At 38.0% G+C, this 26,780-nt stretch overlaps 1 protein-coding gene across 7 annotated transcripts in view; it reads right to left on the bottom strand.

Moving 5' to 3' along the window:
- Positions 1–26,780, bottom strand: part of LOC26514435 (Down syndrome cell adhesion molecule-like protein Dscam2) — a 1,172,063-nt gene that overhangs the window by 814,311 nt on the left and 330,972 nt on the right. For all 7 annotated transcript variants that reach the window (XM_044715439.1, XM_044715441.1, XM_044715442.1 and 4 more), the window contains exons 7-8: positions 22,047–22,296; positions 21,784–21,988 (exon numbers count right to left, since the gene is read on the bottom strand). In XM_044715439.1, the coding sequence (XP_044571374.1) occupies positions 21,784–21,988; positions 22,047–22,296 (455 nt within the window). The remainder of the gene's footprint in view (positions 1–21,783; positions 21,989–22,046; positions 22,297–26,780) is intronic.

Here is a 26,780-nt window from a genome sequence, read left to right on the forward strand (position 1 = left end):
GGCGTTTGGCTATCTCGAATGAATTGCCCAAAACGCTTGGATCCGACTTAAATGGAAGTTTAACTTCAAATCGACCTGAAGGCAGTATTCTTGTAGTCTTCCGATAATGTTCCTCACATAGCTCTTGTTCTGGCGACAACATCTTTTTAGAAGAAGGAACTTCTTCCAACGACCAGAATTTTTTCAATTCAGACTAGAGACTGGCTGTCGAGGAGTTGAGGAATTTGCCAGATATTTTCCCGACACTATCCACCCAAGGAGAGTTTTTTGAAGGATGGGATGGTTCGGACCTTGTTTTATTTGGCCAACGGACAACAATTCGAAAAATGACTCAGCTCCAATTAGCATATCTATCCGCTGAGGTTTGTAGAAATATGGGTCTGCTAACGGCAAGTTCTTTGGTAGGGTCCAATCTTTTACGTTCACTGACTGATCAGGGTGATAGCCTGAAATGGTTTTCAAAACCCAAAAGTCGAACGGAAACTCGCTACCATTGACTCTCGACTTCACCACGGTGTGTATCTTTTTCTTAACTTGTGAATTAGTTTGACCAATTCCAAGCAAGTTGATGCACGATTCCTCCCTACGGATCTGTAAGCGTTGAGCAAGATCTTCTGTAATAAAATTCATTTGTGACCCTGAGTCAAGTAATGCTCGGGCCAAGATGTGCTCACCATTTTTTGTGCGAACGCTTACGATCGACGTTGCTAACAAAACCCTTTCTACAGACGACGCATGCAAAGCATGTGAAGTAGAAGGGCCATCATTCGTTAACTCTGGAGGAGGATTTTGTGTGGGTGGTGGTAATGCTAAGCTATTTTCGGTCACTGTAAATCGGTACAGAAGTTTATGGTGCGATCTTGAACAGATTTGGCCCCTGGTCGATTTACAATTCGCTACCGTGTGACCTTTTCGCAGACAATTCAAACATAGGGAGGCTGACTTAACAAACTCAAACCTTTGCATTACAGCAAGGCGAGCGAACGGACTACACTGGGCCAAAAAATGGTTGTTCGCGTTACAATAACTGCAAGGTGGTTTGGCGTTGGTAGAAGAACAAGCCAACGAAGTTCTATTTAGTTGCTTGCCGAACCCAGTTCTTTTTTTTTTGTTTGCCAGTCTCTTTAGCGGACAGATGCTGGTATCTACGATTTAGTATTTTTTCGAAATCGGACCACAGCGGCAATTCCTCATAATCCAGTGACTCTTCCCATTTTTGCTTGGTCACTGGATCCACTCTACTCAAAACTAAATGAATAATCATTGAGTTTGCAATTTTAGTATCATCTCCTATGGATAATAGTGATCCATAAATGGATGATACAGTGTCGATGAGACCCCTCAACGACGACGCAGACGGCTGGGAAATTTTCGGAAGGCTGAACAGTTGACGTATTTGGTTCGCAAAGATGAGACATTCGTTATCATAAACTCTTTTTAAACTACCGATAGCTTTGGCGTAATTACTCTCGGTGACCTGGAATGCCTTGACAGTTCCTAAGGCTTCACCAGAGAGGCAAGAAATTAAATGATTAAATTTCTCGATAACTGGAATGTTCACATCTTTGTCAACTAATGTCTCGAAAAGACTTATGAAATTTTTGAAATCCGAATAATTTCCACTGAATTTTGGCAATGCCAAACTAGGAAGTCGAGCTCGAGTTGGGGCTGCAGAAATTGCAGTAGCTGAACGGGAGTCTTCAGCTGAATTCAAGGCATTACATAAGGACATAATCCTTGCCTTCGTAGTTATTCCTAATTCTTCCAACTCGGCTCCGAAATGATCCATTTCATCTATTTGCTCGATCTGGTCTTGCAACTCATTTGCTTTAGAAATTGCCTCATCTAAAACCTGAAGCCTGCATTCTAGCTCGGTTTTGTTTAGAGGAAGTGATCCATCTTCCAAACGTTCCTCCAACCGGCGAATGCTTTTAACTTTGACATTTAATCTTTTTTTTAAGTCAATAAGAGTCGTGGAATTAAGTTTTTGTTTAGTACTTTCCATTTTAAAAAAATTTGTTTTTTCAATACAAAAACGAAAACGATGCAAATTTAAGATTTAATAATTTATTTAAAATTTTTTATTAATTTTAAAATATTAATATTAAAAATTTATTAAATTTTTTATTTATTAAATTTTTCTAAAATTTATTTAAAAATTTATTGAATTTAATTCAACAACAAGAAAATGCGAAAACGAAAATAATTAATTAATCTTATTTAAATATAATAAATAATTTATTAAATTTAACCAAATCTAAATTGATTAATTAATTGATAACGAATTATTGATAGTCGAGGCACAGAGTATCCAAAAAAATAGTTGGTCGCCAATGACACCGAAACCAATATGCTTGACCAAATTGTAGGGGAGCGCGTCACTTGGCAGACCGGTAAACTATACGCTCCAAAAAGTGCATATACATACATACATACAGCAGCGGATAACGGTGGGAAACGAAAACGAGAATATTATCGCTGCATCTATTTGTATGTATGTAAACCAAATATATATGCACCTTTATTTTATCTGTAATAATTAAAATAATTTTTGGCTGCACTTTAGTATTTATTTGGAAGATTTGTAAATTCGAGAACGAGGGGTAGGGGGCGACAGTGATTGCAAATAATATAAATATTCTCTTTTTTATTTTATCCACAGGCAGTACATTTAGGTTAGCACATATATTTATAATTAAAATTTTTATATATGTTGTTATTTATTTTTGCTCTACTATTTTTTCTACGTACGTATGCGCCAAGAATTGAAAGGAGGGTGCAATATTCCAGCACAAGACGGATTTTAATTTGTCTTATCTCAACTTTCAATTTTTTGGACAAATACCTGGGTTTCTGCTTTCGGATCCTTTAATCCTGCGGCCACTTTCCTTTCATAATTGATGCAGGTGCAGTGCATGGGGACGACGAATCCTTCCAGTAGCAGCTGTGTAGAAGTTTGTTTCGCGACGCGGAGAATTCTTTAATTTGTGTTTTGAATTCACTGGCACAACCGTCGCGAGCAACTCTTTTTGTTTTTGAAATATGTAATATATATATTATATATGTTATGTGTCACTGTCACTATTTTTTGTTGCTTTTTTATTTATTTAATTATACTACAGTCCACCCGGGGGCGCCAAAATGTTTATCGAGATTATTTTATCTCGTCGCGAAAACGAAAGGAAAAAATTGGTGGCTGTAGAAATAATTAAATTGCGAAAAAAACGACCGAAAACAAAAATGCGTGCACTCTTCGACGTTATAAATTCGGTTATATTCATATTAACAAAACCTTAAGCCTAGCTTATCTAGTGCGGCGAAGCGGGGCGAATTCCGCTCCGCCCTAAACTAACTTATACTAGACTTCATAAAATTCTACTTATTATCTACATCTAATTATACACTACATTTATTTATATGCATTATATGCTCAGTGGGGGCATATGCATATAAAGCGTTCTACTCATAAAATTTTGCTTTCTTCGCATTAAGACATAAGACACTGAAACACAAAGCAGAATTACATCAAAATTTGCCATCAAGAAACGAAGTTCGAGATTAGCCGAGTGGAGAGCGTTGTGGGAGGGCCTGAGTTCTAATCCTAGTTGAGTCAATGTTTATGTTTTGCTTTTTAAGCACTTTTTTATTTGGATTTTATTTTTGAAATATTTGAAAATATCTTATGTTCAAACTTTCATAAGGATGGGCCGACTATATCCTATAGCTGTCATAGAACGATCGGAATTGGCATAACTTTTGTGTTTTTTAAGTTAGAAAGATGGGACTTGGTTCAGATTCCATTTTGGGCAAAATAATCTTATTGGCCAAATTATATCCAATAGCCGCCATATAAATGAACGATCGGAAATGGCACAACTGTAAGGGTATATCAACTTCGGCTTCGCCCGAAGTTAGCTTTTCTTGTTTTTCTTTGGGACCTCAAGATTGGTACCTCAACCGACCCGTCCGACATTTCTTTGAGAAGTTATTCAAGAAATTAGACTTTTACAGCTTTTTCAAAAAGTTGTAGAGCAATAATTGCTCATATGACAATAACAAAAATCTCCAATTTTATTCAGGATTGCCAAGAAAAAAATACAGACAAACAGACACACTGGCTTCATTTTGAAAAAACTGTAAAAATCGAATTTCTTGAATAACTTCTGAAAGAAATGTCGGACCGGGTCGGTTGAAGTACCAATCTTGTGAGTCTTCTCATTAAGATATGAGACACTGAAACACAAAGCAGAATTAGATCAAAAGTTGCCATCATGCAACAAAGTTCGAGGTTAGCCGAGTGGAGAGCGTCGTGGTTCCTATCACGGAGGGCCTGGGTTCGAGTCCAAGTGGAGTCAATGTTTACGTTTTACTTTTTAGGCCCTTTTTATTTGGATTTTATTTTTAAATAAATAAACTAAAATCTGAAAAGATATACTCCATATTTTGTAGGGTATTGACCAAATATATGCAGACTCCAAAAAGCAAAGTTGCAAACAAATACACACACATGTATAAGTAAATGCAAGCTTCACAGGAGGCTTTACAAAATGGGTAGCTGCACTTACAGGACTATATCTTGAGTTAACGGATTTTGCCATCTCAAAAGCTATCTACAAGTGCAATATAAAAAGGATCAGTCGACCAAATTTTGAAAAATAATTTTTTGTTCTTTAAAATAAAAAAGTTTATTTTCAGTGTACCTTTTTTTTTACTATATAGACGTTTGGTCTCAAAGAAAGTGAAATTTATATTTAAAAAACCATTTCAACGGTGTAAAGCTCTTTTTAATATCTTTCTTAATTATAAAGTTATGAATTTTTTCATTAACAAAGTTTTTTTAATTTTTTTACGTAAGCTTAAGGTATTTCAAAAAGTTGTAGAACAATAGTTGCTCATATGATAGTAACAAACATTTTCCAATTTTTTTCAGGATTTTTAAGGAAAAAATAGTGCAAACAGACAAACCGACACAAACTGTGTCCACCAGCCCCACTTTAGTGATTAAAAATTGTTTCACTTTCACCCTAATTTCTCCCAAACTAAATAACTTTTGGAATATGTTTCAACAAAAATTATCTAATTGAAATAATACCTTTCGATTGGTATATCATTCATTTAGATCGGTTACCTACAGAAAATTTTTAATTCTTCGGCTATATATAGAGTTTCCTCGCGCACGCCTAGGCATGCAGGTCGTCACCTCGTGGACTTCCGTCCACAGTGATATTTTAAAGAAGTTCAATATGGAAGAATGCCATGCAGTCAGTACACCACTTCCAACTACGTTGAATTATGAAGCCTTAGACTCAGATGAAGATTATAATGCGCCGTGCCGAAATCTGATTGGTTGTTTAATGTATCTAATGTTATGTACACGTCCTATCTACGTACAGCAATGAGAATTCTTAGAAAAGCTTTATGGTTAAAATCGTTAGTCTCTAGTATAAAATTTGAATTTAATAAACCAATCAAAATACTAAAAGATAATCAGGGCTGCATTAGTATAGCTAATATTCCTGCATGCCACAAACAATCAAAACACATTGATATCAAGTACCATTTTCAAAGATAACTAATTGAAAAGAAAATAATTACTTCAGAATATATTTCCACAGAACATCAGGTAGCTGATGTCCTCACGAAGCCGTTGCCTGCTGCAAGATTCTTGACCCTAAGACATGAGATGGGTCTCGAAAATTAATATTATAAAAAAAATCAAACCAAAAGAAACTGATTGTATTATTTAACAAAAGTATAAATTGTTGCTTGAAGTTTTATTTAACCAATGATTTGATTAAGGTTTTACTGGGGTTTTCCTTAATCCTAGAACTAGTTTGATTTGATTCCAAAACTATTTCTAGACCCAGAGGATCATCATTAGTGGATCATTATTGTTATTCCCAGAATACAAAACTGTCCGAATAAAAGTATTATTGAAACCCTAACTTAATTTCTAAATTGTTTTATGTATCTTTTGAGGAGGTGCATTGAAAAATACTAACTTTATGTAAGCAAAAGGTAATCTTGAAAAAACACAAGCTGGTAAAACAAAAGGTGAAAAGAAGCAAAAAGGAAAAAGCATTAAAAAGACATTTTAAACTAAAGAAACTAAAAACTACTGTTATTATTAAATTGTGGAATACCTGGGAGGCCCTTTTACAACAAATTTTGTTTTTGCCAAAAATTTTGTTTTAAGAACTACTTTTTAAGGCTAGGTTCCTCCAACGATCAACCTTCCACTCCATCATCCTCCCCTTCAGCTGGCAACATGTTGCTTCAAAACCTTCAAAATAATCATCCTCAGCCTGACCGCAGCAAGCGACTGTTCATCCCGAGAGAACCCTTGAATAATCCTGAGAACCCACAAATACCTGGGTTTCTGCTTTCGGATCCTTTAATCCTGCGGCCACTTTCCTTTCATAATTGATGCAGGTGCAGTGCATGGGGACGACGAATCCTTCCAGTAGCAGCTGTGTAGAAGTTTGTTTCGCGACGCGGAGAATTCTTTAATTTGTGTTTTGAATTCACTGGCACAACCGTCGCGAGCAACTCTTTTTGTTTTTGAATATATGTATGTAAATATGTAATATATATATTATATATGTTATGTGTCACTGTCACTATTTTTTGTTGCTTTTTTATTTATTTAATTATACTACAGTCCACCCGGGGGCGCCAAAATGTTTATCGAGATTATTTTATCTCGTCGCGAAAACGAAAGGAAAAAATTGGTGGCTGTAGAAATAATTAAATTGCGAAAAAAACGACCGAAAACAAAAATGCGTGCACTCTTCGACGTTATAAATTCGGTTATATTCATATTAACAAAACCTTAAGCCTAGCTTATCTAGTGCGGCGAAGCGGGGCGAATTCCGCTCCGCCCTAAACTAACTTATACTAGACTTCATAAAATTCTACTTATTATCTACATCTAATTATACACTACATTTATTTATATGCATTATATGCTCAGTGGGGGCATATGCATATAAAGCGTTCTACTCATAAAATTTTGCTTTCTTCGCATTAAGACATAAGACACTGAAACACAAAGCAGAATTACATCAAAATTTGCCATCAAGAAACGAAGTTCGAGATTAGCCGAGTGGAGAGCGTTGTGGGAGGGCCTGAGTTCTAATCCTAGTTGAGTCAATGTTTATGTTTTGCTTTTTAAGCACTTTTTTATTTGGATTTTATTTTTGAAATATTTGAAAATATCTTATGTTCAAACTTTCATAAGGATGGGCCGACTATATCCTATAGCTGTCATAGAACGATCGGAATTGGCATAACTTTTGTGTTTTTTAAGTTAGAAAGATGGGACTTGGTTCAGATTCCATTTTGGGCAAAATAATCTTATTGGCCAAATTATATCCAATAGCCGCCATATAAATGAACGATCGGAAATGGCACAACTGTAAGGGTATATCAACTTCGGCTTCGCCCGAAGTTAGCTTTTCTTGTTTTTCTTTGGGACCTCAAGATTGGTACCTCAACCGACCCGTCCGACATTTCTTTGAGAAGTTATTCAAGAAATTAGACTTTTACAGCTTTTTCAAAAAGTTGTAGAGCAATAATTGCTCATATGACAATAACAAAAATCTCCAATTTTATTCAGGATTGCCAAGAAAAAAATACAGACAACAGAAGTTCGATTGCAGTCGTCGCATGCAGACGTGTTTTTTATTGTGCTCCGGGAAAAAAAAATTCAATAAAATCATAAAAGTGCAGTGACTGCTCTAAGAAATCTACAATAACGCGAAAAGACGCTTTTTGCGATGAAATCGCTAATGTTTATATTGATTAATTAATTAATTAATTAATATAAAACACAACACTTAAAACTCAAACTAAATCAACCTCGACTGCAATGAGTTCAAACGACGTTCGCACACAACGTCAACGTGAGCTAGACGAGAGACGGCTCTCAGTACAAAGAAACAACGCGTACTTCTCTTTTAAAGCAACCGAAAACCATGCAAGCTCCGATCAAGCTCGGTCAATTACCCCCAACTTGACCGAATTCTTAAACGTAGAGAGCGAGAGAGCGCGTTCCTGCTCCCCCTCGATACCATCGATGTCTCTGCAGCCAAAGAGTGCAGTAACTAGCACCTCAATTTCTTTGACAACGTCAACAGTAACAACAACAACAACCGCAACTGCATCGACAGCGCGTTTAACGACGTCATCAGCTAGCAGCGCAAATAGTAATACGTCCGCGCTGCCCGAAAACCAAAACAAAAACAAAAACAATGACTATATTAAGCCGGCTGTGCAGACTGGCATGGATCGCTACATCCAAATCAAAAGGAAGCTGAGCCCCCTGAATTCCAAACGCAAAATAACCCGTGGCAATGCTAGCCTAGTAGCAAAAGAAACGCCCATTAACTCAAACCGATTTAAAATCTTGGCAGACGCCGATGAGGTTGAGGCGGTCGAATCCACTGAAGTTGGGAAAAGGAAGCCAAAACCTCCGCCTATCTATATACGCGAAAAAAGTTCCAATGTTCTTGTCAACAAAATTATTGAGCTTATTGGTAAGGATAACTTCCACATAATACCCCTTGTAAAGGGCAACATTCAAGAAACAAAAGTTCAAATGAAGTCTGAAGATAACTATAGAGTATTATCAAAATATCTTACCGAGAATAAAAAGAACTTTTACACGTACCAGCTAAAAAGCAGCAAGGGCCTGCAAGTCGTACTTAAGGGCATAGAGCCCGAAGTAACGCCTGCAGAGATAAAAAAGGCGCTACAGGAGAAGGGTTTTAGCGCCAAGACAGTCTTTAATATCCTTAACAGGGATAGAAAGCCGCAGCCACTCTTTAAGGTTGAGCTTGAACCAGAAACCAAGCTCCTGAAGAAATACGAAGTGCACCCAATATACAATCTTCAGTACCTGCTGCACCGCAGAATTACAGTTGAGGAACCGCACAAACGCAATGGCCCGGTACAATGTGCGAACTGCCAGGAATATGGCCATACAAGGTCATACTGTAAACTGCGCCCGGTGTGTGTAGTTTGCGGAGAGCTTCATGACTCCGCACACTGCCCAGCGAGCAAAGATGACAGCAACTCGAAAAAGTGCGGCAACTGCGGTGGCAATCACACTGCTAATTATAGAGGATGCCCAGTCTATAAGGAGCTGAAAAGTCGCATCCACCAGAAAGGAATAGCTGCCCGCACCCAAAATGGACAGTTCACGGCGTCCAGATCAAACCCTGAAGTCTTCTTCTCGACTGCAGCCAGATCCTCACTAGGACCCATTAACGTTGACAAAAATGTGACATACGCAAGCGCCTTAAAATCAGGACCGGCGACACCTGCCTCAAGAAGCTCATTTCTGCAATCAGCATATCAAGAACCGAACACGGCTCAGCAACATCAACCAACAGAGCAGCCAAAAAGCAACTTTGAAGCTATGATATGCAGCCTACAACAAAGCCTGACGGAATTTATGTCGTTTATGCGCACAACTATGCAAGATTTAATGCGAAACCAAAATCTATTGATTCAAATGCTGGTTTCACAACAATCCAAATAATGACTTTCCTACGGATATCTACGTGGAACGCTAACGGCGTTTCGCAACATAAACTTGAGTTAGCTCAATTCCTACTCGACAATCACATCGATGTAATGCTGCTTTCGGAAACACACCTCACAAACAAATACAATTTTCAACTACGAGGATATTCATTCTACGGAACAAATCATCCAGATGGTAAAGCACATGGTGGGACTGGAATTCTAATCAGAAGCCGCATAAAGCACCATTATCAAAACAAATTTGCTAAAAACTACCTACAGGCCACATCTATAAATATACAACTAAATACTGGCAACCAACTTACACTAGCCGCCGTATACTGCCCCCCTCGCTTCAATATAGCTGAAGATGAGTTTATGCAGTTTTTCAACACACTTGGAGACCACTTCATAGCAGCAGGAGACTACAATGCCAAGCACACACACTGGGGATCCCGTCTCGTGACTCCAAAAGGGAAGCAGCTCTATAATGCAATTATCAAAGCCAAGAACAAGCTCGACTATGTTTCTTCTGGCACACCAACATACTGGCCGGCAGACCCAAGGAAACTACCAGATTTAATAGACTTTGCGATTACCAAAAACATCCCTAAAAATCTGATAAGCGCCAATTGCCTATCGGATCTTTCATCTGATCACTCGCCTGTCCTGTTCATTCTACTGCGACATCCAGGAACATTGGAACAACCATTAAAATTGACCTCACAGAAAACCAATTGGGTTAAGTACAGAAAATATATCAGCTCACACATTGAGCTAAGTCCTCATCTCCACGATGAAGCCAACGTAGACAGCTTTGTTAATTCACTTGAGTCTGTACTCGTCTCTGCAGCTCGAGCCTCAACATCGCAAACTATAAATACACAAAGCAATAAAAAGACAAATCTACAAATCGAACAGCTCGTCCTCGAAAAGCGGCGTTCACGTCGCGAGTGGCAATTCCACAGATCGCCATCTACTAAGCAAAGCTTTAGACATGCCTCACGTCAACTTACTAAAGCCCTACAGCAAGAAGAAGCTTATGTCCACCGCCGCTATATAGAGCAATTGTCAACTTCTAGTACAAAACACTCACTATGGAGAGCTCACCCAACTCTAAGCTCACCGAAAGAAACAGTGATGCCTATTAGAAATCCCACAGGCGGCTGGGCGCGCAGCGATGCAGACAGAGCCAGCACGTTTGCCAATCACCTTAAAAATATCTTCCAACCAAATCCGGCCACTAGTGCCTTTACTCTGCCGACTTTACCATATGAGCCTCAGCTTCAACATGAACCAATCGAGTTTCGCCCAAACGAAATCGCTAATATCATCAAAAACCAACTAAATCCGAAAAAATCACCAGGCTGCGACCTCATAACTCCCAAAATGATCATTGAGCTTCCATATTGCGCCGTCTGCACTATCACCCAGCTCTTCAATGCCATCGCAAAACTTGGCCACTTTCCAGCGAGATGGAAAAAGTCAATTATAATAATGATAGCAAAGCCGGGAAAAGACCACACAATTCCCACGTCGTATAGACCTATAAGCCTACTTTCATGCTTATCTAAACTCTTTGAGAAATGCATTCTGACTCGAATAAACACATACCTAAGGATCCAGGAAGGAATCCCGTCACATCAGTTTGGGTTTCGTGAAAAGCACGGTACAATTGAGCAGGTCAACCGGATAACAGCAGAAATTCGGAATGCATTCGAAAAACGCGAGTACTGTACCGCAATATTTCTAGATGTCTCTCAAGCATTTGATAGGGTCTGGCTAGAAGGTCTAATGTACAAAATCAAGACAATGCTCCCTTGTAATACCCACAAGCTTTTAGAGTCTTACCTCTACGACAGAAAATTTGCTGTGAGGTGCAACACTGATATATCTGACGAATTCACTGTTGGAGCTGGAGTTCCTCAAGGAAGCGTACTCGGACCAACATTATATGTTCTCTACACAGCAGACATCCCGACAAGCACACGATTAACAACAACTACGTTTGCTGATGATACAGCTATTCTTAGCCGCTCAAAATGCCCGATGCAAGCAACTGCGCAGCTAGCTCTTCATCTGGTGGATGTTGAAAAATGGCTATCAGACTGGCGAATTAAAGTAAACGAACAAAAATGCAAGCACGTTACGTTCACCTTGAATAGGCAAAACTGCCCGCCCCTTACGCTAAACAACACCCTACTCCCGCAAGCAAACGAGGTAACATATCTAGGAGTACACCTCGATAGAAGACTCACATGGCGTCGGCACATAGAAGCTAAAAGAACCCACCTAAAGCTAAAAGCCAGCAGCCTTCATTGGCTTATCAACGCTCGGTCTCCCCTTTGCCTTGAATATAAAGTCCTGCTGTATAACTCGGTACTTAAACCTATATGGATGTACGGCTCCCAGTTATGGGGGAATGCCAGCAATAGCAATATTGACATAGTCCAGCGAGCTCAGTCGAAGATCTTGAGAACAATCACCGGGGCACCTTGGTACGTTCGCAACGAAAACATACATCGCGACTTAAACATTCTTCCAGTCAAAGATGTGATCGCAGAACAGAAGGAAAAGTACTTTAGCAAGCTATTGTCGCACCCTAACCACCTGGCGAGAGGTCTAACAAGGTTGAGTAACCAATCACGACTTCGTCGGAATGACCTACCCACCCAGCGACCGTCTTGAGGAACGTGCAACCAGAATGCAGTCTTAGTCTACTGTTAGTTAAATGTTAATGTTAAGATTTGAAAACTTATTGTTAGTCTCAAAATTAAGAGAAGATCCAATAAATAAAAGCAAAGTTAAATAAAAAAAAAAAAAAAAAAAAAAAAAACAGACACAATGGCTTCATTTTGAAAAAACTGTAAAAATCGAATTTCTTGAATAACTTCTGAAAGAAATGTCGGACCGGGTCGGTTGAAGTACCAATCTTGTGAGTCTTCTCATTAAGATATGAGACACTGAAACACAAAGCAGAATTAGATCAAAAGTTGCCATCATGCAACAAAGTTCGAGGTTAGCCGAGTGGAGAGCGTCGTGGTTCCTATCACGGAGGGCCTGGGTTCGAGTCCAAGTGGAGTCAATGTTTACGTTTTACTTTTTAGGCCCTTTTTTATTTGGATTTTATTTTTAAATAAATAAACTAAAATCTGAAAAGATATACTCCATATTTTGTAGGGTATTGACCAAATATATGCAGACTCCAAAAAGCAAAGTTGCAAACAAATACACACACATGTATAAGTAAATGCAAGCTTCACAGGAGGCTTTACAAAATGGGTAGCTGCACTTACAGGACTATATCTTGAGTTAACGGATTTTGCCATCTCAAAAGCTATCTACAAGTGCAATATAAAAAGGATCAGTCGACCAAATTTTGAAAAATAATTTTTTGTTCTTTAAAATAAAAAAGTTTATTTTCAGTGTACCTTTTTTTTTACTATATAGACGTTTGGTCTCAAAGAAAGTGAAATTTATATTTAAAAAACCATTTCAACGGTGTAAAGCTCTTTTTAATATCTTTCTTAATTATAAAGTTATGAATTTTTTCATTAACAAAGTTTTTTTAATTTTTTTACGTAAGCTTAAGGTATTTCAAAAAGTTGTAGAACAATAGTTGCTCATATGATAGTAACAAACATTTTCCAATTTTTTTCAGGATTTTTAAGGAAAAAATAGTGCAAACAGACAAACCGACACAAACTGTGTCCACCAGCCCCACTTTAGTGATTAAAAATTGTTTCACTTTCACCCTAATTTCTCCCAAACTAAATAACTTTTGGAATATGTTTCAACAAAAATTATCTAATTGAAATAATACCTTTCGATTGGTATATCATTCATTTAGATCGGTTACCTACAGAAAATTTTTAATTCTTCGGCTATATATAGAGTTTCCTCGCGCACGCCTAGGCATGCAGGTCGTCACCTCGTGGACTTCCGTCCACAGTGATATTTTAAAGAAGTTCAATATGGAAGAATGCCATGCAGTCAGTACACCACTTCCAACTACGTTGAATTATGAAGCCTTAGACTCAGATGAAGATTATAATGCGCCGTGCCGAAATCTGATTGGTTGTTTAATGTATCTAATGTTATGTACACGTCCTATCTACGTACAGCAATGAGAATTCTTAGAAAAGCTTTATGGTTAAAATCGTTAGTCTCTAGTATAAAATTTGAATTTAATAAACCAATCAAAATACTAAAAGATAATCAGGGCTGCATTAGTATAGCTAATATTCCTGCATGCCACAAACAATCAAAACACATTGATATCAAGTACCATTTTCAAAGATAACTAATTGAAAAGAAAATAATTACATCAGAATATATTTCCACAGAACATCAGGTAGCTGATGTCCTCACGAAGCCGTTGCCTGCTGCAAGATTCTTGACCCTAAGACATGAGATGGGTCTCGAAAATTAATATTATAAAAAAAATCAAACCAAAAGAAACTGATTGTATTATTTAACAAAAGTATAAATTGTTGCTTGAAGTTTTATTTAACCAATGATTTGATTAAGGTTTTACTGGGGTTTTCCTTAATCCTAGAACTAGTTTGATTTGATTCCAAAACTATTTCTAGACCCAGAGGATCATCATTAGTGGATCATTATTGTTATTCCCAGAATACAAAACTGTCCGAATAAAAGTATTATTGAAACCCTAACTTAATTTCTAAATTGTTTTATGTATCTTTTGAGGAGGTGCATTGAAAAATACTAACTTTATGTAAGCAAAAGGTAATCTTGAAAAAACACAAGCTGGTAAAACAAAAGGTGAAAAGAAGCAAAAAGGAAAAAGCATTAAAAAGACATTTTAAACTAAAGAAACTAAAAACTACTGTTATTATTAAATTGTGGAATACCTGGGAGGCCCTTTTACAACAAATTTTGTTTTTGCCAAAAATTTTGTTTTAAGAACTACTTTTTAAGGCTAGGTTCCTCCAACGATCAACCTTCCACTCCATCATCCTCCCCTTCAGCTGGCAACATGTTGCTTCAAAACCTTCAAAATAATCATCCTCAGCCTGACCGCAGCAAGCGACTGTTCATCCCGAGAGAACCCTTGAATAATCCAGATAAAAAAAAAAAAAAAAAAAAAGTTGTAAAAAGTTGTAGAACAATAGTTGCTCATATGATAGTAACAAACATTTTCCAATTTTTTTCAGGATTTTTAAGGAAAAAATAGTGCAAACAGACAAACCGACACAAACTGTGTCCACCAGCCCCACTTTAGTGATTAAAAATTGTTTCACTTTCACCCTAATTTCTCCCAAACTAAATAACTTTTGGAATATGTTTCAACAAAAATTATCTAATTGAAATAATACCTTTCGATTGGTATATCATTCATTTAGATCGGTTACCTACAGAAAATTTTTAATTCTTCGGCTATATATAGAGTTTCCTCGCGCACGCCTAGGCATGCAGGTCGTCACCTCGTGGACTTCCGTCCACAGTGATATTTTAAAGAAGTTCAATATGGAAGAATGCCATGCAGTCAGTACACCTCTTCCAACTACGTTGAATTATGAAGCCTTAGACTCAGATGAAGATTATAATGCGCCGTGCCGAAATCTGATTGGTTGTTTAATGTATCTAATGTTATGTACACGTCCTATCTACGTACAGCAATGAGAATTCTTAGAAAAGCTTTATGGTTAAAATCGTTAGTCTCTAGTATAAAATTTGAATTTAATAAACCAATCAAAATACTAAAAGATAATCAGGGCTGCATTAGTATAGCTAATATTCCTGCATGCCACAAACAATCAAAACACATTGATATCAAGTACCATTTTCAAAGATAACTAATTGAAAAGAAAATAATTACATCAGAATATATTTCCACAGAACATCAGGTAGCTGATGTCCTCACGAAGCCGTTGCCTGCTGCAAGATTCTTGACCCTAAGACATGAGATGGGTCTCGAAAATTAATATTATAAAAAAAATCAAACCAAAAGAAACTGATTGTATTATTTAACAAAAGTATAAATTGTTGCTTGAAGTTTTATTTAACCAATGATTTGATTAAGGTTTTACTGGGGTTTTCCTTAATCCTAGAACTAGTTTGATTTGATTCCAAAACTATTTCTAGACCCAGAGGATCATCATTAGTGGATCATTATTGTTATTCCCAGAATACAAAACTGTCCGAATAAAAGTATTATTGAAACCCTAACTTAATTTCTAAATTGTTTTATGTATCTTTTGAGGAGGTGCATTGAAAAATACTAACTTTATGTAAGCAAAAGGTAATCTTGAAAAAACACAAGCTGGTAAAACAAAAGGTGAAAAGAAGCAAAAAGGAAAAAGCATTAAAAAGACATTTTAAACTAAAGAAACTAAAAACTACTGTTATTATTAAATTGTGGAATACCTGGGAGGCCCTTTTACAACAAATTTTGTTTTTGCCAAAAATTTTGTTTTAAGAACTACTTTTTAAGGCTAGGTTCCTCCAACGATCAACCTTCCACTCCATCATCCTCCCCTTCAGCTGGCAACATGTTGCTTCAAAACCTTCAAAATAATCATCCTCAGCCTGACCGCAGCAAGCGACTGTTCATCCCGAGAGAACCCTTGAATAATCCAGATAACTTTAGTCAGACATTCTATAGGTTTTTGACGACCCCAGAACCTATCTTTACGTCCGCGAGTTCAAGTTCTGCGGTAATAGCTGCATAACGCTCTACAAACGAACACTTGGTGACCCCGACATTACCCTTTTCTATTGAATCACAACCTGAACGTTAAACCTAGTTTTAGATGACATTATGGTGACGCAAGCCCATGGAACCATTAAAATATTATAAACTTAAAACTGTCACCTATGGCACAGCAACAAACCTGGCTACCTGATGCTTGCAATATCTGGCGGACACCGCACCTGAGCACCTGATAGGGTTGTTACGTACCGGAGGTCACACCTTAAAGGAAATATTAAGTAAAAGTCAACTATTCAACTTGTTGGGTTAAGAAAGGGGTGCGCTAACCATTCATCACTACTAGAAGATATTCTAGAAAACGACAAAGAAATGAATCTCGATTTCAGTAATTTTTCGGATCAAACCGTAAAAGTACTTAGAATTATTTGAGATCCACACAGAAAACACAGGAATCGGCATTAAGAGATGTGAAAACCTTTGATCCTCTAGGATTTTTTGGTCCGGTTGTGACAACGGCAAAGATAAGAATGCAACAGTATATAATAACAGTCAAGTAAGGCAGGTTGCTACAAAAATACAAACACACTTCTCATCAGGAAGGCGACTACGGATTACAGGAGACGGCTCGAAAATTGTATGGACTGGCGATCACTCAGGTACAGGAAACCGACAACTGGACCACGAAAGGACTGCTAATAACAAAAACAGAAACAAGGTATAATTAATAAGGAATACTTGCATCAGGGGCGAATTTAAACAAACGCTATTCGGCCCAGATGCCCACCAATTATCATGTAGATGTGTACAATTATGTACAATCTGGTAGAAAAATGTAAACCAGAGCCAATCAAAAGTACTAGTTATTGGATTCAACTGACGGAACCATATGCATGGATCTTTGGGACAACACAACTTATAACGATAAAGTATGTATGCTCAGCGGAGAAAGATCAGATCACATCAAGGGCGTAGAAAAATTGACAATCAGGCCGGACTGTGTTATCCAGAGCCCCACAATTACGTTACTGGGACGAGCACAACTCAGCTCGTCAGGAATAGTAAAGATGTCAGGGGGGCTATGTGCATGAATGGCCAGAACTTGGGCAAATAAAGACAATATGAGGGCAGATGGAGTTAACGTTGAATCAATTAGACCAAACAAACGAAAGAGAATGTGGATAACAGGACAAGCTGAATCATCGCTTATCAATACTCCGGTGTAATAATGCTAGTCTAATAGCTACATGGGAGGGGTATACACGATGTGCATGGAAGGATGACACTGCACCCGATAACCCAATAGCTGTAAGAAAACAAGGGAAGAATTCGAATTAATCGAACAACAAGCAAGCACTGACAAACAAGGGTCGCCACAGAAGATTTGCGCTCCCAACTACGCAAGAAGCACAGGCAGAAATTTCAGCAGTACGGGGCAAGCAGAATGCAGCGGAATCAACAAACAATATCAACGGAGGTGGGTGACATTACGGTAACCTTGTTGGCGCACGTCTGCAACTTTGTCCTTCCCTAACGATAAACATATGTGTACTTTAGGATCTAATATGAGATCTGTTCTCCTGAAATAAAGATAGTTGCGAATACAGAATGAATCGGTTCGTTACTCAGTACCATCTCGTGGTACTTAAAACTAGCCTACTTAGAGAGTTGCTTCCGTTAGAAAGACCGTCAGTTGGATCCACCTATTCGGTGGATTTAGTCCGTCTTTAGTCAGACATTCTAAAGATTTTTGACTACGACTCCGGAACGTATTCTTACGCCCGCAAGTTCAAGTTCGACCATAGTGGCCGCATAATGCTTTGTGCTTTTTGAAGCAAACTTCCGAAACGAAAGGCTGATAGTTCTTTCTTTGCATCCCACATTATAGACTATACGGAAACTTCATTAAAGCCGGAGCTCTTCAGCTCCGAAGTTTCTTAAAGTAAGTACACCACTTTTAGACGTGATCGACTTCTGCACAAGGGTAGGGTTCATTTTTGTAGAGTCCAAAAACGCTTGTAAATAGGTAAAATCATAAAAGGTGACATAAAATTTTTTTGCATTTAAATCATTTTGTCCCGTCTATATTTTATCTGTTACTATTTAAGTCTCACACAGTTTGGTTCTTCTATAAGGCAGAATTTATGAAACAAAATAAGTTAAATTTGGAATTTTATTGGTGTGATCTGCAGGCATGTGAAGATTAAAAAATTAACGTACATAAATTTTATTACACGCAAAATGCTCTAGAAGTTCCTTTCGCCGCAACCGGATTCACTTTCTCAAGATCAGAATCAGTTTTATAACATTGTAAACCCTAAACATATGTTTAGTGTTGTAACGTAAACATTGTAAACGTAAACATTTTTTTCGGTCCTCTTTTTATACCCTTGCAGAGGGTATTATAATTTTGGTCAAAAGTGTCTCCGACCCTAAAAAGTATATATATTCTTGATCAGGAGTCGATATAAGCATGTCTACGCAAACTTTTCTGTCTCTTTGTTTTAAAGCTATCGAATTAAAACTTTGCATATATCCTTCTTTTGTTTGCAGCCGGGATCGGCGACTACATCCTATAGCTGCCATATAACTGATTGATCGGAATTGGCATAACTTGGTGTTTTTTGAGCTAGAATGATGGGACTTTCTACGGATGGGCAATATAATCCCATCTGTCAACTTTCATAACTTCATAAGGATCGACCGACTATATCCTATAGACGCCATATAACTAAACGATCGGAAATGGAACAACCTTAACTGCAAGGGTATGTCATCTTCGGCTCCGCCCGAAGTTAGCTTTCCATTCTTGTTTTACCTTCGTAGGTCTTTCAGAGGTTTGGGACAAATTTTATATTATACCTAACAAGTCCTTTTTAATATTTTACGGAATTTTTTTTTATTTTTTGAAAATTGTTTGAAGAAACATGGCCTTAAAGGTAAGTTCAATCAAAATTATTTGTAGAAACAAAGCGCGTGCAGAGCAATTTAGAATACCAGGTATTAAAAGTCAAAAACTCGGCTGTAGTCAATTATTTTATCACTAATAACAAATAAAAAACGTTTCAACAAAAAAAAGTTAGTTTAAAAACTTAATAGAAATTTTAAAAAAGTTTTTATAATGAAATATATTTTTTGAAATAAACTATGGGATTAAATATTTTTTCGGATATTGTCATGGACTACTTCAACTTTCTGAGCGAACAATTTATAGCAGCAGGAGACTTTAATGCCAAGCATACGCACTGGGGATCTCGACTGGTGACTCCAAAGTTGTACAACGCAATAATAAAACCAAGCAACAAGATAGACTGTGTGTCACCTGGGACACCTACATATTGGCCAACAGATTCCACGAAATTACCAGACTTGAAAGAGTTTTCCTTACCAGATCTATCGTCTGACCACTCACCTGTACTCCTCCAGCTAAATCTTCATCCAGTTGCGGTAGATAAACCATTCAGACTAACAATGAATAAAACCAACTGGCTCAAGTACAAAAAATATATAAGTTCGCACATCGAGTTGAATCCACGTTTGAATGACGAAGCTGATATCAACTTATCCACAAACGCCCTTGAATACGTCTTGGTCGCAGCAGCTCGCATGTCAACCCCACAAACGCAAGAAACCTCGTACAATCATAGATACACGAACGTTGAAATAGAACAGCTTGTACAAGCAAAGCGACGCTCACTGCGAGACTGGCAATCCAACAGATCACCATCTGCAAAACAAAGGTTAAAAGATGCCACACGAAGACTCACAGCTACACTCCGTCAAGAAGAAGAAAGGTCCCAAAAACATTTTATAGAGCAGTTATCCCCAACGAGCTCTATGTTCCCACTTTGGAGAGCACACTCATCACTCAGCGCACTAATAGAACCTGCAATACCAATTAGGACATCCACAGGCAACTGGGCGCGCAGCGACGGAGAAAGAGCCGAGAGATTTAGAGAACATCTTCAAAATGTATTTCAGCCCAACACAGCATCAAATGGGATCTCACTGCCAGCAACATCAGATATTGACACATCTACGTATGATCCAATTGTATTCAGACCCCACGATTTGCTCAAAATCATAAATGAACAACTCAACCCAAAAAAATCCCCAGGATGCGACCTAATATCACCAAAAATGATTATCGAACTTCCTCTCTGCGCAGTTCGAGCTATTTGCCAACTCTTCAATGCAATAACGAGACATGGACACTTCCCAGAGAGATGGAAAAAGTCGATCATCATAATGATACCAAAACCTGGCAAAGACCGCACAATTGCTTCATCATATAGACCAATTAGTTTACTAACGTGTCTATCAAAACTCTTCGAAAAATGCCTCCTGGCACATATTATCCCACATCTCAGAACACACAACAAAATCCCGACTCATCAACTCGGTTTTCGAGAAAAACATGAAACCATCGAGAAAGTCAACCGCACAGCTTCAGAAATCCAAAATGCATTCAAACAAAGGGAGTACTGCACTGCGATATTTCTGGTCGTGTCACAAGCTTTCGACAGAGTATGGCTACAAGGTTTAATGCACAAAATAACAGAAATGCTCCCAACCAACACTCATAAACTTCTGAAGTCATACCTTTACAACAGGAAATTCTCAGTAAGATGTAATGCTGCCATGTCCGATGATTACATCATCAGTGCCGGAGTTCCTCAAGGCAGAGTGTTAGGACCAATACTCTACCTTATCTACACTGCGGACATCCCAACGAGCACGCAACTCACCACATCCACTTTTGCTGATGACACAGCGATCCTAAGCCGATCGAGATGATCCAAGCAAGAAACGGCGCAACTTGCTAAACACCTGGTGGCAGTGGAGAAATGGCTATCCGACTGGCGAATCAAAGTTAGCGAACAAAAATGCAAACACGTAACGTTCACACTTAATAGGCAAGACTGCCCCCCACTTATTCTAAACAACACAGTGGTCCGGTAGCAAATGAAGTGACATATCTTGGCGTACACCTCGATAGACGTCTTACTTGGCGCAGCCACATTGAAGCCAAAAGAACTCATTTAAAGCTCAAAGCCAGAAACCTCCACTGGCTTATCAATAGCCGCTCGCCCCTTAGCCCGCACTATAAGGTAGTCCTATACAACTCAGTTCTGAAACCAATCTGAATGTACGGCTCTCAGTTGTGGGGGAATGCCAGTAACAGCAGTGTGGATATAATGCAAAAAACACAGTCAAATATTCTCAGAACCATCACCGGGGCACCGTGGTACGTTCGGAATGCAAACATTCACAAGGATCTTGACATACCACTCGTCAGAGAAGAGATAGCACAAATCACAACGAAGTACTACAACAGGCTAGCAGTTCCCTCCTACACCGCAACGACCTTCCAATCCAGCGCTAATTATTAGGACCATGTAGTCTCTATTCAGTTAAATTAAACGTTTAGATAACGTATTATTTTAAGATTTGCAACCTTATTGTTAGACTCATAAAGAGTCTAACCAATAGTAAGAAAATCCAATAAATAAAATCAAGCTTAAAAAAAAAAAATATTCTCAGATATTAATTGTATAGCATCCAAATTTGTTTTTAATTACCTCCTAATCTAAATTCAGAAGAACTCTGTATCGACTCCCACTCATTTCTTAAAACACATTGGTACATTCCTTGATCTTCCTTAACTATAGGAGAAAAATGAATATGTTCACTTGAAAAAAGTCGTACTCGAGATCCCGTTCGCAATCTATTTCCATCTTTCAACCAGACAATATTTTGTTGCGGAAATCCAAACGTTCTACAAATCTAAGAAAAATAAATATTTATTTTTGGTGTAAAAAATTGGAAAAAATACTTTACTCACTAAGTCGGCGGTGTGGCCAAGACTAACAGTCTGTAGGCTAGGCTGTATTATTGCACTTAGAGGAGAAGTTATTAAGAGTTCCAGCTTAAATGTTTCCATTCCCTCTGAATTTGTAACTGTACAATAAAAAGGACCATTATCAGTTTTTGAAACTGAAAATATTATTAAGGTCCCGTCCTTTGTTTTGGCTCTTCCAGAAGCTACCATATTTTCGAGAGTTTCGGTATCACCTTCCCGTTCAGCATGCCATCTGAAAAATGCAAAATGTGATTAATTTTTAAAATAGCTGGCCGTTATTGTTTATTATAATTAAGAATATTGGCGTCACTGTGGTCACAGCAGTGCACGAAAAGACCTTTAAATAGCTGAAAATTAAAAATTTATTTCAGCTAAAAAATTACCGTTTAAATTAACGCAAAAAAATTACAAAATCTTTGCAAATTAAGCAAGAAAGGAAAGCTAACTTCGGGCGGAGCCGAAGTTGATATACCCTTGCAGTTCAGTCGCAGTCCGCTAGGTGGCGCCTCCCATCTTATTTTATTAGATATATAGCGGATCGCTTATAGTCGGCCGATCCTTATGAAAATTGGCAGATCAGATTTTTTTCCCCAAAATAGAATCTGTACCAAATCCCATCTTTCTAACTTAAAAAACAGCAAAGTTATGCCAATTTCGATCGTTGTATGACAGCTATAGGATATAGTCGGCCGATCCTTATGAAACACCTTTTGTACATAAGATATTTTGGTCAAACATAACATGTGTGGAAAGTCCCAACCCTCTAACTTAAAAAACACCAAAGTTATGGCATTTCCGATCAATCAGTTATATGGCAGCTATAGGATATAGTCGACCGATCCCGGCCGTTCCGACTTATATACTGCCTGCAAAGGAAAGAAGGGTGTGTGCAAAGTTTCAACTCGATAGTTCTAAAACTGAGAGACTAGTTTGCGTAGAAACAGACAGACGGACAGACGGACATGCTCATATCGACTCAGGAGGTGATCCTGATCAAGAATATATATACTTTATAGGGTCGGAGATGTCTCCTTCACTGCGTTGCACACTTTTGACCAAAATTATAATACCCTCTGCAAGGGTATAAAAACTTTAAAACCACTGAAGATATCTATCGTTGTTTTTTTTTTTAATTATCCCACATTTTGAAAGTCAAAATATTAATAGTAAAAACAAATAATTTTTGGTTACGAGTTGAAGCCCTGCTACGAATGGCCACGAGTATGTGTAGATGGGAGCAACACTCTGTCCTGGCAGTCCTTCTGATGGGAGCCTCGAAGTGTCACAAAATGTAAAAATATTCAATATAAAAATATTCTTATTCGGCACGTGCCTGGTTTTTTTTTTGTTTTTCTTGCCGAACAAGAATAAATTTTATATGCAATTTTGTACACCTATATAGCATATTTTCATCACAAAAATTGATATCAGATATTTTGTGTTTCGCATGCTGGTTAGTCACCGGTATTTTACCTCGTCAAGAAATTTTTTTATATGATATCAGTTGTTTTTCGTATATATAGTTCCTCAATTATTTAAAATAGAACACTTAATATATAGAATATTTAAGTAACCTCTGGACAGGCGATTCACACAGTTAACAATACTTTAAATGTAAGGATGAACACCGAAACTCTTTTTATTTACTCCATAAATTTTGACATTAAAGAAAGTGGAAAAATTAAAAACCTTTTCAAAGATCTAAAGAATGTTTCGATAGCTTCAGTGGTTGATGAAGAATATGAATATTCCTGATGTTGAATATTCTGCTCATTCCAAAGTGATTATTGGTACTTTGGATAAGGAATGCCTGTATTGTCTTGCACTTAAAATTAAAAATGAGCTACTTGGGATGTGTTGCTCATCAGAAAAAGTACAACTACCCGAAATGGAAACACCACCTGAACCATTGCACGGTTTACTTCTCGGTACAGATACAGATTCTACCTTGTTCCTGAAGTCAATTCGTACATTGAACTCATGCTTCCAAATGACATCGTTTGGAGCAACAAAAATATATATTGCTGGAAACGGTCAACATTTCAATTCCACGTTCAAAATTAAAGGCCAAGTGTATCACAAATTGCTGCCAATGCCGAACGAATCTCATAAATTTGAGGATTAAATCGCATATTGATAGTTGTTCAGTATATCAACTCCGGTTCACGAAATGGAAAGCTTCTCGAACGAACAAAGCTGGGAATTGGTAAAATTTTACTTCCAAAGTAACGAATCAGGATTTGAACGAAAAATCATCTTCTCGGACGAGGCGCATTTCCATCTTGGCGGCTATGTTAATAAGCAAAACTGCCATATCTGGGGAACGGAAAACCCTCATGTGATCGGGGAGAAACCAATGCATCCCGAATGAGTGACTGTTTGGTGCGGATTATGGGCTAATGGTATCATTGGGCCGATTTTCTTCAAAGACAGTGCGGGAAGAGCCGTTACGGTCATTGGCGAGCGCTACCGAGCCATGATAACCGATTTTTTGTGGTCTATTATCCATCAAATGGTCGTGGAAGACATTTGGTTGCAACAGGATGGCGCACCGTGCCACACAAGCAATGTCACAATCGATCTTCTGCGCGAGAAACTCGGCGAACGCGTTATTAGCCAGCGCGCCGAGGTTGCTTGGCCGCCTAGTAGCTGCGATTTGACGCCATTGGACTATGTCGTCTAGAATGTCGTCAAAAATTTGTCTGATCGTATCGGCTACTGCCACGCCAGTCACATGAATTGTGTTGTGTTCCATCATTAAACCGGAAGAATTAAACTTTACAATAAAAAAATCAGAATCAGAAAAAATCAGAAAAATATTGACGCGTTTTCATTTTATAGCCATTTCAAAAAGTGATTTTTAATTGGCCCACCCTATATAATGTTTTAATAACCATGGTGGATATTTGGTCAGAAAATTTCAAATCTAATAGGACACCCATATTGTTTATCTGAGTTAAACGATTTAAAGCGTGCCCATAGAGAAAGTACACAGTCTTGTGAGGTCTATATTGATAAAAATATATGAGTTCACATTTTAATCTATTCATCTTTAGGTAATTTGTTATTTCGAAAGTAAATTAGTTGAGGCAAGGGGCGTTAATAAACAATGTAAAAGGTAAGATGGCTTAGTTGGGGTATACCAGATGTGGCACGAGACAAGGCACGAATGAACATCATCAAAAAGGATACGTTGGGTTCTTCCAGAGAACAAGCTCACAATACAAGTCAGAAGATTAGTCAAAGAAGCGAGCGGTGAACAAATTCAAATGCTTTACTTAAGTTCTTGAAAGTCTGTAGTTTGTAGTTCATTTTGGACTCCATCCATGACAAAAAATGTTAGCTCTAACGAGTTGGTAGTGGTGGAGCGGCAGTTCCTGAAGCCATGCTGACACGGAGTTATTACTGAGCTTCAAAGTTATTGCACCCATGAAGTGATTATTTTTTTATATGTCGTTGGAATTGCTGACATGTGAGAAATGCCTCAATAATTGGTATTCCATCGGGTACCGGCGAATACAATTATAAAAGGTAATGAAGGAACAGACTACTGTTTCGGAAGTTGTTTTGGAAAACTTAAGTGCTAGGGAAGAAATTAGTTTTTTGTAGATGAGGAAAATGAGGCGGAAGATGGGTAAACTTAAGAAGATCCGATAATAAAGAGTGCTTTATTCAAAAAGCACTCAAAAGAAGGACAGAAATATAAAGGTGGCTGGTTGGATATTATAAGTGTAAGGACAAGCTGAAATAGGATATAGTCGGCCGATCCTTATAAATTTTGGAAGATCAGATTAAGTTGCCCAAAATGGAATCCGTAGAAAGTCCTATAATTATAGCTTCCAATCATTCAGTTATATGAAATCTATAAGATATAGTCGACCGTTCTCGGTCGTGCCGACTTATATACTGCCTGAAAACAAAAGAAGGATGTGTGCTAAATTTCAACTCGATAGCTTCAAAACTGAGAGACTAGTTTAAAATTTCAAAGAGGCAATGTATATGTTTATATCTACTCAGGAGTTGATCCTGACCAATAATATATATACCTTAGAGGGTCGGAGATGTCTCCTTCACTGCGTTGCACACTTTTGACCAATATTATAGTACCCTCTGCAAGGTATTCGCCGGTATCCGATGGAATACCAATTATAGAGGCATTTCTCAAGTGTCGGCAATTCCAACGACAAATAAAAAAAAATTCACTTCATGGGTGCAATAACTTTGCCGGGCGTATGCTGGAAGGTGTGAGGCGGGACGGGAGGACAAGCGTTGGCGTCGGATCTAAGCAGAAGAAGTCGGAGATGTAGTTTGACGGAATATCCGACTCCGGGGAGATCCATAATTGTAATCTGTTCGTTTATAATAAATCAAGGCATAAGTGGAAAGAAAGCTATCGGTGTTATATCTTGGCTCAGGAAATCACGTCGAATCCATAAATTCGGTGGAACGTTTCAACAAACTCTGTGAGCTAACCGCGTTAATTGTTGCGAGCATAAAATAGCAAAAGCCATTGGGCAAGTGGGTGCAGAAACCCCATAATGCTGTTCAGCAGGAAGTGCGGCCGGACAGAGTGTTTCCAATGAGCGGGAAACGCGCAGCGATCACAGCCATAAAGAAGAAAGCAGCGATCGCAAGGTGCTGTCTTTCAAAACTAGTTTTATCAGGAGAGGTTTTATCAGGAGATGACCAGCAGTGGGCGGCGGTCGTCAAAGTGGG

Source organism: Drosophila ananassae, chromosome 3L (genome assembly GCF_017639315.1).
Source record: "Drosophila ananassae strain 14024-0371.13 chromosome 3L, ASM1763931v2, whole genome shotgun sequence".
NCBI lineage: Eukaryota > Metazoa > Arthropoda > Insecta > Diptera > Drosophilidae > Drosophila > Drosophila ananassae.